General features: G+C 40.9%; 1 protein-coding gene across 2 annotated transcripts in view; it reads right to left on the reverse strand.

Annotated features, from left to right (window-relative positions):
• The window catches only part of waplb (WAPL cohesin release factor b), a 34,306-nt gene extending 18,584 nt beyond the window's left edge, over positions 1 to 15,722 (reverse strand). Inside the window, exons 1-4 of one of the 2 annotated variants that reach the window (XM_047377192.1) lie at positions 15,580 to 15,722; positions 12,697 to 13,205; positions 4,063 to 4,798; positions 1,869 to 2,239 (exon numbers count right to left, since the gene is read on the reverse strand). In XM_047377192.1, coding sequence (XP_047233148.1) covers positions 1,869 to 2,239; positions 4,063 to 4,798; positions 12,697 to 13,183 — 1,594 coding nt within the window. In that variant the 5' untranslated portion in view covers positions 13,184 to 13,205; positions 15,580 to 15,722. Of the gene's footprint in view, positions 1 to 1,868; positions 2,240 to 4,062; positions 4,799 to 12,696; positions 13,206 to 15,321 lie in introns of both variants that reach the window. The other variant, XM_047377191.1, reaches the window with a different exon arrangement.
• Between the last annotated feature and the right edge of the window lie 287 nt (positions 15,723 to 16,009).

Below are 16,009 nucleotides of genomic sequence, written 5' to 3' on the forward strand. Positions count from 1 at the left end.
AAGCATTTATTTATAAAATGTATGATTCAGATATCATAAATAGCTATCCCAATAAGTAAAAAGAAAGTGTTTAATTTAACCCAACAAGGACCAAACCCTTAAAATGTAAAGTTAGCTTTGTAACCATTTTACTGAAAATATTTTTATAGCAGTGATATTGTAAATCGTTAACTTTAACTTTGATATACTAGATGAATTAGCAAATTTACAATGAAATTCCTAAATATGTCTTTCACTGAAAATATGTTTGATTGCCATATTTTATTGTAATGTTGTTTATGTTGATAAAACAGACGTACATATTAAACTACTGAATGTTTAAAATCACTTACTTCAGGATTGTTTGAATTAACGAACTCTGCAACCTTTGCAGAGTTGAGCTATCCATTGAAGTAGATTGACCTATTTCACGAAATTGCAAAGCGCACCGGATGCATAGAAACGCTTACTTCCAGATTTTGTTCCGTATGGCCAGTGTCAGGGAAGTATCAACACAGATACACTCAGTAAAAGGAAACAAGCGCACCCCAACAAAGCCTGTGACCTAGCAGTTGCATACTGCCATTGTCTTTGTCTTTGTCTTTGTCTTTGTCTTTGTCTTGTCTTGTCTTGTCTTGTCTTGTCTTGTCTTGTCTTGTCTTGTCTTGTCTTGTCTTGTCTTGTCTTGTCTTGTCTTGTCTTGTCTTGTCTTGTCTTGTCTTGTCTTGTCTTGTCTTGTCTTGTCTTGTCTTGTCTTGTCTTGTCTTGTCTTGTCTTGTCTTGTCTTGTCTTGTCTTGTCTTGTCTTGTCTTGTCTTGTCTTGTCTTGTCTTGTCTTGTCTTGTCTTGTCTTGTCTTGTCTTGTCTTGTCTTGTCTTGTCTTGTCTTGTCTTGTCTTGTCTTGTCTTGTCTTGTCTTGTCTTGTCTTGTCTTGTCTTGTCTTGTCTTGTCTTGTCTTGTCTTGTCTTGTCTTGTCTTGTCTTGTCTTGTCTTGTCTTGTCTTGTCTTGTCTTGTCTTGTCTTGTCTTGTCTTGTCTTGTCTTGTCCTGTCCTGTCCTGTCCTGTCCTGTCCTGTCCTGTCCTGTCCTGTCCTGTCCTGTCCTGTCCTGTCCTGTCCTGTCTGTACTATTCTGCTCTCAAATTGAAAATATGTGCTCTTGATTTTTGCCAGTACATTTCCCCCATACTACTAACCTGTTGGGTGATACTTAAAGGCAATTTTTTTTTTTTTTAAATCAACTGAATAGTATCCAAACCAATAATCCAGTACTGCTGTGCACATCAACATAGGCTGTGATGAAAAAAACGGTTCATGTAGAATGTGATCACACAGTTCTCTGGCTAACACCACGATTCTGCTCTTTTTTGGACCCAGAAATGCATCCTCGTAGCAGAAATGGCTCTATTACATTAAACAGAAGTGGTATCCATTTCTGTAAGACTAATTATAGCTTGGTGAATCACTCTGCACTTCTACTCATCAAGCCACAGGAACAGAATGTGGATACTCTAGTCCTTCTTACAGCCAACATGCTCAGTCTTATTTACACTGCTGAGACTCTTGTGTGCTCTCCGCTTTGACATATGGGATTAATGTGACAGTTTTGCTATAATTCTCTCCCTCTGATGGGACTGCTGACCTGAAGGGTTGATAAGCCCTGAAGAAAAGCTGGAATAGTGCGGATTCCTTCAACACAATCCCAAACTGTTACTGCAGTGGAACAGAGGCCAGATCAGCAAACTGTTTTACCTTGGGGTTCTGCACAGGTTTCAGGAGAACAGACGTTTATTGCTACTGAACGACAATCTGATAACAATGTACAAAACTAAGTACAGTTATCAATGACATGGTGCAGTCATGCATCTTCCTCTCACTGTGTGACCGTTTACCTCTATGAGTCTTTCTGTCCAGCCTCTCAGAGTTCTTCTTGCTCTCCTTGGCTGCCGGCTTCTCCCAGATCTGCTGCTCTCGGCTCTCCAGCCCCTCGAATGGATCCGGAACGTCGTCGATCACAGTTTCCGTTGCGGTAACCACCGGGGTTACCTTGGAGACTGCAGCCTGCGTAACATTCCTCCTCAGGTTGGGTTCAGAGTTGTCCTCCGCGCCGTCGCTGTCGCTCATGTCATCAAAGCCGAAGTACTGGATTTTGTAGGTGGACCTGCCGTCTGCGCTGTCGCCGCTGTTCTCTTCCAGATGAAAATCTGTGTCGTCGAAGCCGAAAAGGTCCTCCTTTTTTGACTTGGTCTGGGTCTGCCTGGGCCTGCGTAGGGAACACGTCACACTCAGACACTAATTGGGGCTTTAGAAAGTTTAGAAAGACCAAATCCTGAAGTAAAATGAGATTTACTGAAAAATTAAACACAGCAAGGATTTTTACAGAAGTCCCTGGGTCTTCAGTGGATTCATTTGGACATGTTCCTTAGAAAGTTCTGCTTGATTGTAGGCTGCTGCTTTGCTTTTCCTAATTCCTCACTTTATTTATTGGGATTACAAATTAGGGCCTTATGATATATGCTATTTTCAGCTTTTGTTTTATTTAGTTACAAATAAAGTTTTTTTTCACATTTAGATTTTCTTAACTATTCTTTACAATGTGGCCAATTCATTTCACCTAACGAGTATCAAATTAAATAGTCTATAAATATATTTCAACATTTCAATAACAAAATATTGGATATTTAATAGTTGTCAATATTAATATGTAAGAACAGCAAATCGGATTTGAGTACAACAGATGAGTCAATGTTTCTGCGAAGTGCAGTGCTTTAAAATCATTTCATCATTTATTTCCTAAAGGACAATCTGAGACAGCACATACTGCTATAAAGCTTTCAGTAGGCGTGCATCTCACTGCACAGAGGATCTTTGCACTTCAGGAGTTTGCTAAAGTGACGGGCTACTACTAGCTAGCTTCCCTCATAGTTTGTAACTTTCAGATAATTCATCTCATGGGATGTTTTCTTTGCAGTTGACATGTAACTAAGTGCTGAGTCAACCTGTCCAGCCTCATAAATCTAGCACTATGCTATAAATGTCGTAGTCTTGTCCTCCACCACAGCTGGTGGTCCAACAGAAGCAGAGTGTCGACTGAGCGGGTAATTAACAGACAGACCAGCATGGTCACTGTTCTTTCTCTATGAATAAGCAAAACTACTGCTGAAAACTGCAATAATATTAACCATGATTAAAGACCTTTTTCTTTCTTTACCATCCTACTAAATATTTCATGCAAGCAGTTCTGTGCTTTGCTGATATGGCACAAGCTGATATTGAGATGATACATTGTGCAACTCTAACTGTGAACATTATATTCTTTACATCACACCCACACACTGAAATTTCACCCTATTCCGAGTGGATTACTACATCCGTGTTTTACACATTGTGGAAGTCACAGGGGAACTGATGGTTCTGCATGCTCCAAACGGCGCACTGGGCTCTCAGACTGCAGGCCTACTGGTGGCTGGTAGTTTTGTTAAAGTAGAAAGGGAGTCAGATCTATCAGTTATCAGACAGCTCATCTCTTTCTCTTGTGTTTTCAAGAAGCACTTCTGGACCAGCGCTTCTGTGTCAGCTTTCTGTCCTCTCAGCCTCCGAGCCAGCCAAGCCACACGGATGCTGACACCGGGCTTGGTTCAGGTTCTGGTTCTGCTGGAGTTCTCCTAATGCTTAAAGGAGTGGTTGCTGTGCACGGTCTCCCTGATGTTTGCAGCAAAGCAAAGACTAAGTGCAATACTGGTTCCCTCAGATAACGTTTACTGACCATTCTCTCACTTATAACTGGACAGAACTTAACAACGACCAATTGGGTTTAAGTTTGAATCTCACTGATTATTCTTAATTGCACTGGAATATCCCCAATAAATCTGGATTGGATTCCCAGTAAACATATTTGCTGGGAATCAGCTGAAGTATTCCAGCAGCCAGCATATAGACTACAGCAGCTGGAAAATAAAAACATCTGAACACTAAATCACAAAGGCAAGAGAGTGATCTAATGAACTTATCATCTGCATGTGGTCATGTTATTAAAAATGATTTAAAATTAAGTCAATTTGTTTCTAAATGAACCAGATGTCCTACCTTGGCTGTTGCGCTTCTGTCTTTTTCCGCTGCCATCCCTGTTCTCCCAGCTCTGCCGTACTGCCTGAAGCGGCACCACCAGCACCACTAGCAGGCGCTGCATCAGTAATAAACTCTTCCCTGCCTCGGTCCTGGTTGGTGACATTACACATCGACACGGATGAGGGCTGCAGCACTGTGCAGTCCCTCGTCCTGCCCCCTCCCCCACCTGTTGTTTTGGTATCATTGGCTTCAGTTGTGGATTTGGGAAGGTCAGTGCCAAAAGCAGCGTTGTCGAAGCTGCTGGAGTCCAAAGCCTTTCCAGAGCCCTGTTTGTTGGGCCTCCTGTACGTCCGACAGTTTGAGTTCCTTTCAAGTGATAACGAAGAGGATGTCTGGGAGAATTTGGACATCTCAGCGAGGTTGGACCCCCCCATTAGATCGTTTCTCTCACTGGGGCTCTGCAGTCGTGGAGGAGAGAGGGGCTTCCTGTGCAGCGTCTGCACCGAGTGACCACCTGCAGCCAATCCCGCCGGGCCCCATGAGAGTGCGGGGGCCGGATTACGAGGTTCCTGAATGGGCAATGGTGGGCGGAGACCCATTATGGCGTCCCAGGAGTCACACGTGGATTCTGCGTTGGAGCCCGTCTTTAGGGCGGTGGTCTGGGCCAGGGGTTTCTTGTCGCTGTCAGAAGCATTTTGGTACCACGAGTAGCTGTGTTGGTTCTGTGACGATGCCAGGCTCTGCCACGACGTTCCTAGGAAAGACAAGAATAAGATTTAGATCTGAAATGTAAATGGTCTCTAGTGTTTCAGCTTTTTTAAGAGAAAACTAAGTAGTAATATTGCATCAAAAGGGTCCGACCTTAAAACAACAGAAGATTAAACTAATACCAGAAGCCAGGTCTTCCAGTCCAGATTCAATTACTGAAGGAAGAAGATTTTTCTTTTCCTTATCCATTTTCAGCACGGGTGTGGTGTTAAAAATAAAGTTAGAAGGAACACAGAGATGCAGGAAGCTATTTTAATAGGGAACTGGAGTTGTTAGGATATTTCTGTTGCTTACTCAGGAAGAGCGTAAGCGAGACTTTAGGCAGGTAACAAGAAGATTAAAGGTTGAGCAGAGTTACTCTGTTTTATTTGTTTGAGATTTCAGCCTGTTTGTCATTCAACATGCTGGATTTGGAAATTTTGGAAAGCTTTTAGAAATCCAAACAGAAAAGAACACACTGAGACTGTTTAGTAACGTAGGATGCCAAAAACAGCTTAAAATGTTGACTAGAACCATATTTAAAATATTAGTAAAATTCAGTTTAACAATAAATGCTCTTTCACACACAGTCACATGACCTCTGCCCCTAATATAAACATTGAAGGGCACCCACTGAAAGAGGACTAAACTAAAATATATTGAATGCTGTTCTTATACATACAATTTGCTACAATTTACAAATAATCAGTGGGTCAAAAAAAACAGAAATCAGTCACAAAAGTCTGATTGGGGAAAATAAATGATTGTTATTCAGGGAGGGACTGAAAAAGGTTTAGAAGTTTATTCTTAAAGTGTGTCTGAGCTGGGAGGAAGCAGTTACCTTTGAAGACCCAAGCAGAAGCAGGACCGACAGAATCCACAGACGTGCTGTAAATTATGCCCACACTTAAAAATTAGGTCAGACCGTTTTGGTCCTCTCGTTTGCTGCCTTCATCAAATTTAAAATAAAACTAGGTGCCAACTTGTTGACACCTTTTAATTAACACTGTGCCCCAAGCGGAAGTGCATTACTCAAACCTGACGCCTTATATAAGAACAGGAAGTTCAAAACAGTGTCGACTTGTGTAAAATGTGCAGAAAACCTTTTCTTTAACATCCCCAGGTGCTAAAATGTCACAGCTTTAAAGAGCACCCTCTGCAAACAGGTCACATCAGCAACAAACAGCAACCAACATCCAGGTCAAACCAACACTCAGCTGATAGCTGCTGCTTTTATTCAAGAGAGGTTAGTCAGGATTTACATTTCCAAATTCACGTACATCATTCGTACTGATGCATCAACCAACCAGGATCGGACAATTTCCCCCGATCCACAGGGCAAATAATGGGATTTTTCTTAGGTTTATTATATACTTTAGAAATAAAACAGTGTGTAAATGAAATAAACCTCCGGTGCACTTTGTCTGTTAGACCTAACTGCAGAATTAAAGCTGAGTTTCCACTGCGTTACAGCTCTTAGCAAGAAAATCCAAATCTGGCAGATTGAGGTATTTATAATGATCGCAATAATAACTTTGATCTGAAAAACGTTTCTGATGCGCCACAGAACAAAAACAGGAAACCGTTTTACATAAAAACATCCAAGCCTTACAGTCGGTGCTCTGAACAGAATCCCCGGGTTTAAAAGTAGGTCATCTCAGATCCATCCGGCTGTTAGTTACAGAATGTGGTAAATTAAAAGTTAAAGTTCAAAAGAGTCATCAGAACAGCTTCAGAACCCTTGCTTCCTTGCTGAGCTGCAGGACAATAACTAAGCTGTTAACAAAAACAGTGAAACTAATACCTTAAAGAAAAATTCACCATGAAGGACTGCCTCAGTCTGCATGCTTTGTAACGGTCTATAAGCGGCTTGCTCCTGCACACACAGACTGTGTCAAACTCACTTATATTTAACCAACTGAATCTGATTATTATATCCCAACAATGACCAAACTGAACTTTATGTAACTGGATCTGATTATGACTATATGATTGTTTTCTGTTTATATGAATTGGACTAAAATAATAAAATCTAACAAGAATTGAACCTGTTGAGATGACTTTAGCAGCAAATCTTTACACTATGATTAAAAAAAGAATGGAAATATTTTGTGACTCCAAACACAGTAAAGATATTGTATTAATAGGAAACAATAAGCAGGGTCCTCTCTAAAGGTTTGTGTAATTATTAACATAATTTGATCACGTTGTCCAACATGCGTGTAATCTGTGACCTGCACCCTGCGGGTCTCTTTGACTGCCTCATCACCAGTAAAGCAGCATTTTCTACCATCAGCTAAGGGATGGCTGATATAACATTACCAGATCATGAGGGATTACAACATGTACATGATCTGCCAAAGCAGACGGATCCTTGGCTTGTCTATAGAGCACATTCTATGCATTTCAGCTCTATGCTACAGCTTAGAGGCATCATTTCTCCTCCTTTTCTTTCTGCTTCAAAAACACCTTTAAGGTTGTCAAAATAATCGATTTTTTGTTATAATCAATACTAAAAAAAAAAAAAAAAATGAATTATTCACAGATACTCGTTTGCATCTATAACATAACAGACCCATTCGCAATTGCCCAAACTGTCGCACTTCGTCCAGCAGTAGCTGACTGCTCAGTCAGCTACTAAATAGTGAAGCAACAAAACGAACAGGAGACCCCCCCCTCCACTACTCGTCTGTTTAGCTGGAAAGGAACTGGAGGCTAATGTGGTTAATGATAACAGGTTACAGTAGAGCCAGACGAAAGCTGACAATTAGAGCAGAAAAAAGTAGGAACCCGTTGCCACCTTCTCTGCTGCTGTAGCTGATCAGTAAAGAAAATGTTCTGCAACATTACCAGAAAGTCGGACACCGTGCATGACTGCTGCCGGAGCCATTTGCTCGTTTACACTGTAAAATTTATGTTCTGTATGTTCAGATGTTTGTTTTAGTATAGAATGATTTTTTATTTGTTCCTCAGCAAGTTTATCTGTATCGACAGGAAAATAGAGGCGCACAGTGGCTCACTATATATAAGTAGTAAAATAATTGCATGACTAAATCAAAAAGTACATACTTCCATAAAGAATATTTACACTTTATGTTAGTCGTTTTACCAAACAGAGAAGTGATACTTGTACATTTCTCCAAGTCCCTTACTTATTGGTTTCGCCCCAATTAACAAAGTTCTAATTTTGTCATATTGTAATTAATCATGTTTTTTGCTCTTATCTGCAAAGAAAATGGGATCGGCTATTTTTCTTAGTATCTGTATCAAGTTTAAAACTTTAGCACTGTGACAACCCTACCAGCTTTAATGTAAAAGCGATGAAACGTTTACCATGGTAACATTTATACTGTTTTCAGCTAGCATTGGAGCCAGCGTTAAATGAAGCTTTGTTTTAGAATGTATAACTGTGGTTGACGTTCGGTGCCCTCGGTCCATGCAGAACTTGTCCTCTGCCTCCAGCTGCTAATAAAGTCACTAAAATAATAAAATGAGACTTTATGCCTGAAGCAGTTTAATGACGGTCCATTTGAAAGCACCGACACAGCAAATGAACGGGGACAACTTCCTATAGACCTTCGCAAAAAGAGACTTTAGCACATATAATGAACTCAGCACATTTTTTAAAGTTCATTAAAACACCTAAATGTATCTTCTCCACTAGTTATAACAACAGTGTGAATGCTGAGAGCATGGTGTGTTCAGGCAGACAGAAAACATTCTGTGTTGGTAAGAAAGAGAGGAAACGATAGAAATATTACTAGTAACACCAATTCTTCGTCCAGAGTCTGTGCTTTAACAACTAACTTGTGTTAGACATGTGCAGTGGTGGATGGCTGCAGCAGGAAGGAAGTCCGAGTTGAGATGTCGAAGATGATTGTGGTAATTCATCGGTTAATCTGACGATCTTAAATCTAATCTGAAACACCACAACTAATGGCCCAATCCCACCCAGACTGCAGGACAGACCCTCCCACACAAACAGATGAAATAAATCCCAACAATCCAAAGCCTGAGGAGGAATTTAGGCTCTGCTCCTCCTCCACTGATTCATCTGTCAGCCTCAGACATCTACAAGCCGTTCTGGAAAACAGGCCGAAGTGTGGAGGAGCATCTGAGCGTGGCTGCTAACCAGCCTGTTTGTGTAAACTTCCCATCCTGATTGCACATCCAGATAAGCTTTAAAAATACTCTGCTGTGCCGACACTACTGCAACACATGCTTGTGATCACAACTCTATCAATCCACCCCACACACGGCAGGTAGATGAGCGGGCTGTTAACAATCACACACACGCGCACACACACACACACACAATATGACAGTAACAATCTCATTGTTCAGTCATTAAACACCGGCACTTCCTGGGAACAAAATAACTCAGCTCAGATATAATGTTCCTTTCTTTCACATGTAAATAGCAATTAGTATGCAGACCTGCTTCTTGTACATCCAGATGGGACGGGGATGATGTCATGATGCATGTGTCCCAGCTTGTGTGGGTGTAGAAGTGAAGCAGTGCCAAAACAAAAATGCACATTATAAATGACATCAAGATGCAATCAAACAGTAACCTTCAAACAGGAACAGACAGTTGATGGTGTAAAGTGTTGGTGTACACACTATACATGAAAAGGACTCATTTTCCTTCAATCAGCACAACGTTATACAGGTACCTTAAGAACTCAATGCAAAGAGTAAAAGATTAAACGCAAAGGCAAGTGCTTATTTATGTTCATTCAGATCATTTTGGCTCACAGTTAATGTAAGCCCCTAAAATTTGTTTAGCAAAAAAAAAAAAGAAAATAGATCAAATAATTTAAAAAAAAGGATTTTTGACACAACATTATGTTATGGACATTTCATAGATTACACGATCAAAGGCCAGAATGTTGACCTGACATCTGTCCAGCAGATAATGATTGAAAATCTTTCAAAGAAAAGTCACTACCAAAAAGGATGGCTGTTCCCAGGGTGCCGCATCCAAGCATATTAACAGAAAGTTGGCTGGAAGGAAAAAGTGTGGCAGAAAAAGGTACAAAAGGAACAGGGATAATCACAGCCCTTAGATCATTGTTAAGGAAAGCCCAAACGAGACTTCAGGGGAGATTCATGAGGGGTGGACTGCAGCTGAAGTCAAAGTTTTAAGAGTCATCTCACACAGACATAGGGATGGGTAAAGAGTTCGGTACTTTTATAGGTACCGAGCGAATTCCATCAGTACTACCGAGTACCGATTCACGTAAAATCAAAGAGTCCCATGTTTTGGTACATAAACGCATCATTGTGACACAGGGAGTGGAAGTTTCCATGCGGGAAATGAACACAGCATTGCATGCACAAGAGCGTAATGACGTCAGTAGCCGCTGGTACCGTCAACAAAGCATGGCTGATAGGAAGCGCTCGAAAGTGTGGCTCCACTTTTCAAAATGCGGCACGGATTTAGGTCACTGCAATTTTTGTGAAGTCAAAGGCGGGAATATTTCTAATCTGAGGAAGCACCTCGTTAAGCACAAGATTTTTCTCAAGGCTGAAGAGCAATTTTCATCAGCCTCAGATCTACAGCTACAACTGCATTCAGCACCGTTAACACGCGTGGATCCATTAGCGACTCGTCGTCTGCAGCCAGAAACATGGAAAATGTTTGAGATGTTACAATACAAGCTCGATGTTGTTCTGATATATTCATTATAGTATTTATATTGAGAAATAAATAAGTTCAATTGAAACATTTTGAGATTTTATTAATAAACAAATTAACATTTATTACCATATAAACACACACAAAAGTACCAAAAACTGGTACTGTTGAGAACTGGTATTGAATCCCAGGTACCGGATATTGGTACAGTTTCGGTTCAAATGTGAAAGGTACCCATTCCTACAAAGACATACCTGGGACCTGCGCCACAATTGACGCCATTTAGAAACCAGAACCAGCCTCAAAAGCATCTGACCTGGGCTAAGGAAAAAAAGAACCGGACTGCTGCTAATGGGTCCAAACTCCTCTTCCCAGATGAAAGTAAATTTGGCATTTTCATTCCCACAGTCTGGAAGACGAGTGGAGAGGCACAGAATCAAGGTTGCTTGAGGTCTATTGTAGGGTTTCCACAGTCAGTGATGATTTTAAGAGCCATGTCATTTTATCAAGTCCAAAGTCAGCTCAGCCATCTACCAGGACACTCTAGAGCACTTCAACCTCCCTCTATTGGTGAGCTTTATGGAGACACTGATTTCATTTTTCAGCAGGACTTGGCACCTGCCCAAACTACCAGCAGTATCAATATCTGCTCTAATGAACATAATATCACTGTGCTTGATTAGCCAGACCTAAACTCCATAGAGATCCAATAGAGTATTATCAAGAGCAAAGTAAGACACACCAGAACCACTAATGCAGATGAGCTAAAGGCTCAACCTGGGCATCCTTTACACCTCAGCGACGCCGCAGGCTGATTGCCTCCATACCACGCCGCACTGAAGCATTAACTCAGGTAAAAGGAGACAGGACCAGGTATTAAGGGAATATACTGTCCAGTACATGGACATACTTTTCAGCAGACCAGCATTTCTTCAGTCTGGTCTAATATTCCAATGTTCTGAGAAACTAAATTTGGGGTTTTCATTAGCTATAAGTCAAAATCGTCAAACTGTATTGCATCACTGTGCGTGTGATAACTCTATACGAGCTTCACTTTTTGAATTACCGTATTTTCCGCACTATAAGGCGCACCGGATTATAAGGCGCATAGAATAGAAGCTACTGCAGTCAAACGTTTGACTGGGGTTGTGTTATGCATCCACTAGATGGAGCTGTGCTAAAGAGAATGTCAACAAAACAGTCAGGTAAGTCAGTCAGTCAAACTTTATTAATACACTACAAACCAGCGTTCTGATAACTCCATTCACTCTCATGGTAAGGTCTCCTCTACATAGAATTCTATTGAATAGAGCCAACCGCATGTTAGGAATGCATTGGAGTCTATGAAGTTGAAGTTGAAATCAAACGTTAGTTAAAACGTGAAAGGGAACTTTTCCCTGATTCAGTAAACACGTAAAAGAAACAGTTTGATGCACTAAATCAAACGTTAGTACATTCACAATATAGTAGCATTAACTGTTGAATTCTCTCGCTGCTGCTCTATTCCCATGTTCGACTGCGTAGCTGACAGCCTTGAGTTTGAACTCAGCATCGTAAACGTGTCTCTTGAAAGGTGCAATTTTGGGGTTGTTATACACACACAAGTGGTGTTGGACTAGGAGTAAGCACAGTACAGGTGTTTACCGCTATTACTTCGGCGACGCCCCTGACTACGGTAGCCGCAATGCTGCAAGCGGTGCGGCTTTGTAGTTTACCAGTCGTACTGAAACATTTTGACAGAGCGCCGTGTACAACCAGTATGGATCAACCAATTAACCAATTGATCCATATATAAGGCGCTCCGGATTACAAGGCGCACTGTCATTTTTTGAGAAAATTAATGGTTTTTAAGTGCGCCTTATAGTGCGGAAAATACGGTACAAATCTTTCCATAATATTTCAGGTTATTACAACGCAACTAAAATGCAAGTGTTAGGTTGGTTTATTCTACCTAGATTCAGGCGTAAAACAGTTTGTTACCTGGACTCGGGTAAAGCAGCTCAGATCTCCGCCAGATGGTCACCAGGAGTTACACAAAGCCAAAAGCAACAACATCAACACTGAACAGCTTTATGATGACAGCATTAGGTCCAATGTCTCCTGAATGAGGTTCCGAATCAAAAAAACACCTACGACTGGAGAATTAAGTGCATTTTGTTTATTGACACCGAAAAGCAAAAAGATTTGTGACGCTTGTTCCAAAACCGATCTCTGGAGCTGTCAGATGCTAATTAATGACAAAACTAAGAGAGTCTGTGTATTACCTGTGTCTGCAGTGTTGCTGTTGAAGAACCAGTCTGTGTCTTCCATCATCCTCAGCTGATTCCCATCCCCAGAACTCCATTGGGTCTCTGAAGCTGACAGTATGCTGTGGGATCCTCCCTCAAAGCTGGACCGGCTCCCCACCTCCAATGAAAAGCCTGGTCTCTCTGCCTGCGGAGGCTCCGCTGCAGCCGGCTTGGAGGCCAACGACTTGCTGCCTGCCCGGGACGACACCGGTTTAGACTCCTCGTCGCTGTCGAAGCCGAACGGATCATCCAGGCCCTGCCCAGAGGGACGGGGCTTCTTGTAAACCTCCAGGACTGAGTCATTCCTGGGAGCACCAGCCCGCTTGGAGCCCACCTTGGCCTTGTAGGTGGTGTCGCCCCATTTGGTACTGAGGGTGCCTCTTTTGGTAGACAGAACTTCGTCAAACTTGGACGTGCCCTCTCCTCCCTTGCGGCTGTAGGTTTTTCCAAATCTGGATGTCATTGTTGAATCTGGTTCATGTTCTCTAAAAAGAAAACGGTGCAATGAGCCTTATTATGTAGTTACTGGACCATTCAATGCAAATATCCCAACTGGCTGCCAGGAGAACTCAAATTTGTGGCCAATAATGTCAGCACATCTCACTTATTTGTTTTGTGTGTTAGGAAAAGTTTCCATCAGGTTAATTTTTTTAAGTGACATTTAAAGGTCACTTAACAAAACAAGGTTAATGGCCTTTATTTACTGCATCTATCAGAATACTGAAACTTATATGATTAAATCCATGGTGCATGGTTAATGTATACACCTTACCAGCTTAAAATTAGGAAGGTTTCATTTGATTCGGATTACCCAAACTAAGCTTATCTTGTCCCAGTTATAACGAATGTCTTCATGGGTGAGTTTTACAATGAGTAATAGTGACCAATACGTTTCCCTTATATGCTCTATATGCTTTATTTGGCATATTCACAAAAGGCTGGCATCACTGGGAGGTTCTGTGTCTGTCTTTTCTAGTGATATCAGGCATCCAGATTTTGACTCCCCTTAAATTGTTTTGCATTATTATACCCAAACAATTTCTTAGTTAGTATCCATTTTCTTTCATAATTAGACTACATCAGCAGATGCATACAGTACAGACCAAACGTTTGGACACACCTTCTCATGGGGACACGTTCAAAGTTTTCCCAATTGTTCAGACTGATTGACCTTCATTTCTTAAAGTAATGATGGCCACTCGTTTTTCTTTACTTAGCTGCTTTTTTCTTGCCATAATACAAATTCTAACAGTCTATTCAGTAGGACTATCAGCTGTGTACTGTATCCACGTCCTGCACAACAGAACTGATGGTCCCAACCTCATTTATAAGGCTTGAAATCCCACTTATTAAACCTGACAGGACACACCTGTGAAGTGAAACCCATTTCAGGTGACTACCTCTTGAAGCTCATCAACAGAGTGCCAAGAGTGTGAGGAGCAGTAATCAAAGCAAAAGGTGGCTACTTTGAAGAACCTAGTATATAAGACATATTTTCAGTTGTTTCACACTTTTTTGTTCAGTATATAATTCCACATGTGTTAATTCATAGTTTGTATGCCTTCAGTGTGAAGCTACAATATTCATAGTCATGAAAATAAAGAAAACTCTTTGAATGAGAAGGTATGTCCAAACTTTTGCTATGTACTGTACATTCTTACAATGGCGCTGGTTTGCATATGTGCATATGTTATTTTGAGGGCACAGCCATATCTTCAGTTTTGTCCACTGAAAAGTTATAATAAAATATTTACAAAAATGTGAAGAGTATAATCACTGTAGTGAGTTACTGTATACATATATAGACCTTTTTAGACAAAGACCAAAATGGAAAAGTTCTGCACAAGAAACCAAGTGCAGACCATGATCCAACAACTTGTTACCTTCAGCAGAATTGCCATTTTTCATCTGACTTTTTCAGTCTCTCACATAATGGAGGGAATGCGTATATGCTATATTTGCTTTTCTCTCAATTCCAGGCAGGAACGCTTGTAAATCTTTCTCTTTGTACAATGAAGGAATTCATACACTGAAAATTGCCTTATAACCCTTCCCAAAGTAATGGGGATCCGACATTGCTTCACTTATGTTAGTACTGATACTTCTCGCCCTGGCATTGTGTTAGATAGCTGTATCCTCCAGAGCAGCAAACTGGCTAAACTCTTGATAATAACCAATTAACCGCCGGTATTTAGTCATAGCTGCTATATGAACTCCTAAACAACGCAGAAATCAGCAAAAGTGGACTTAGGTTTTTGTCTCATCTTTGTTTATTAAATATTGACTGGCTGAATACAGCCGTGTGTTTTGTATGTTTTAATGTTAGATTTAATTCATTGTAGAACCGGTATTACGTGTTTATTATGCCTTGATACTCTAAAATTAAAGAAGACAGGAACTTGTTATTGTCGTGACTGTCTGAAGTTATCTCCAACCGTTAACTACTGATTAGCCGTTAGCTTTAGCATAAATTCAACGGATTAGCCGGAGCTAGTCCCAAGCTAAAGGCTAACAATAACTATGAAAACCAATATTTCCCGGCTTTAAAATCCCACACAGACCAGTTTGAAGTCTTAAACCATCACCGGTATCCTCACTTACCCGGTGATTTAAAGAGCTGATCAGCATCAGACGCAGAGCTGAGCCCACAGAGCCGTTAGCCTCACAGACATACAGCAGCAGCGCCGCCGGGCCTGCTGCTTCTCTGAGCCGAGCTGTTCAGTATAAACAAGGCCGAACAGAGGCAGTTACCGGCGGATCACGGGGTCCAAGACAGACAGGACAGACCGGCAAGTCCAGGCCGAGGCCGAAAAACTAGATTTATAAACACATCTAATAAATTCGTCTCTGTTTATCTACCTAAATTCAGACTCGATTGTCTTCTCCAGCTTACGACGAAGGCTTCCATTGGACTCCCCCCACTGCGTCAAGGTTGAACTAAAACAATCGCACAAAACCGGAAAAGGGCACCGAAAATCTTTAAAAATATTTAGATGTTTACAAGTAAAGTACCCATAATTAGCCTATTTTGAAAAAATTGTTTTAGAACGTGTTTTTGAATATATATATTAGTAAAAAAAAACTGTTCCGCTGAATGCTGCTCATTTACATGACCAGTACCAATGTTATTTTATTTTGTAAACTAAACCGGAATTTGTTTTGTACTTACTTCTGCCTTGTGCTTATTTATGGCAGGGAATGCTGCGTTCCAGTAGTCTCCTTAAGCTCGGAAAATTTACATTTAAATTTGAAGGACAAGTAAAACTCAGGAGTATGAATATGTTATTAT

Source organism: Girardinichthys multiradiatus, chromosome 10 (assembly GCF_021462225.1).
Source record: "Girardinichthys multiradiatus isolate DD_20200921_A chromosome 10, DD_fGirMul_XY1, whole genome shotgun sequence".
NCBI lineage: Eukaryota > Metazoa > Chordata > Actinopteri > Cyprinodontiformes > Goodeidae > Girardinichthys > Girardinichthys multiradiatus.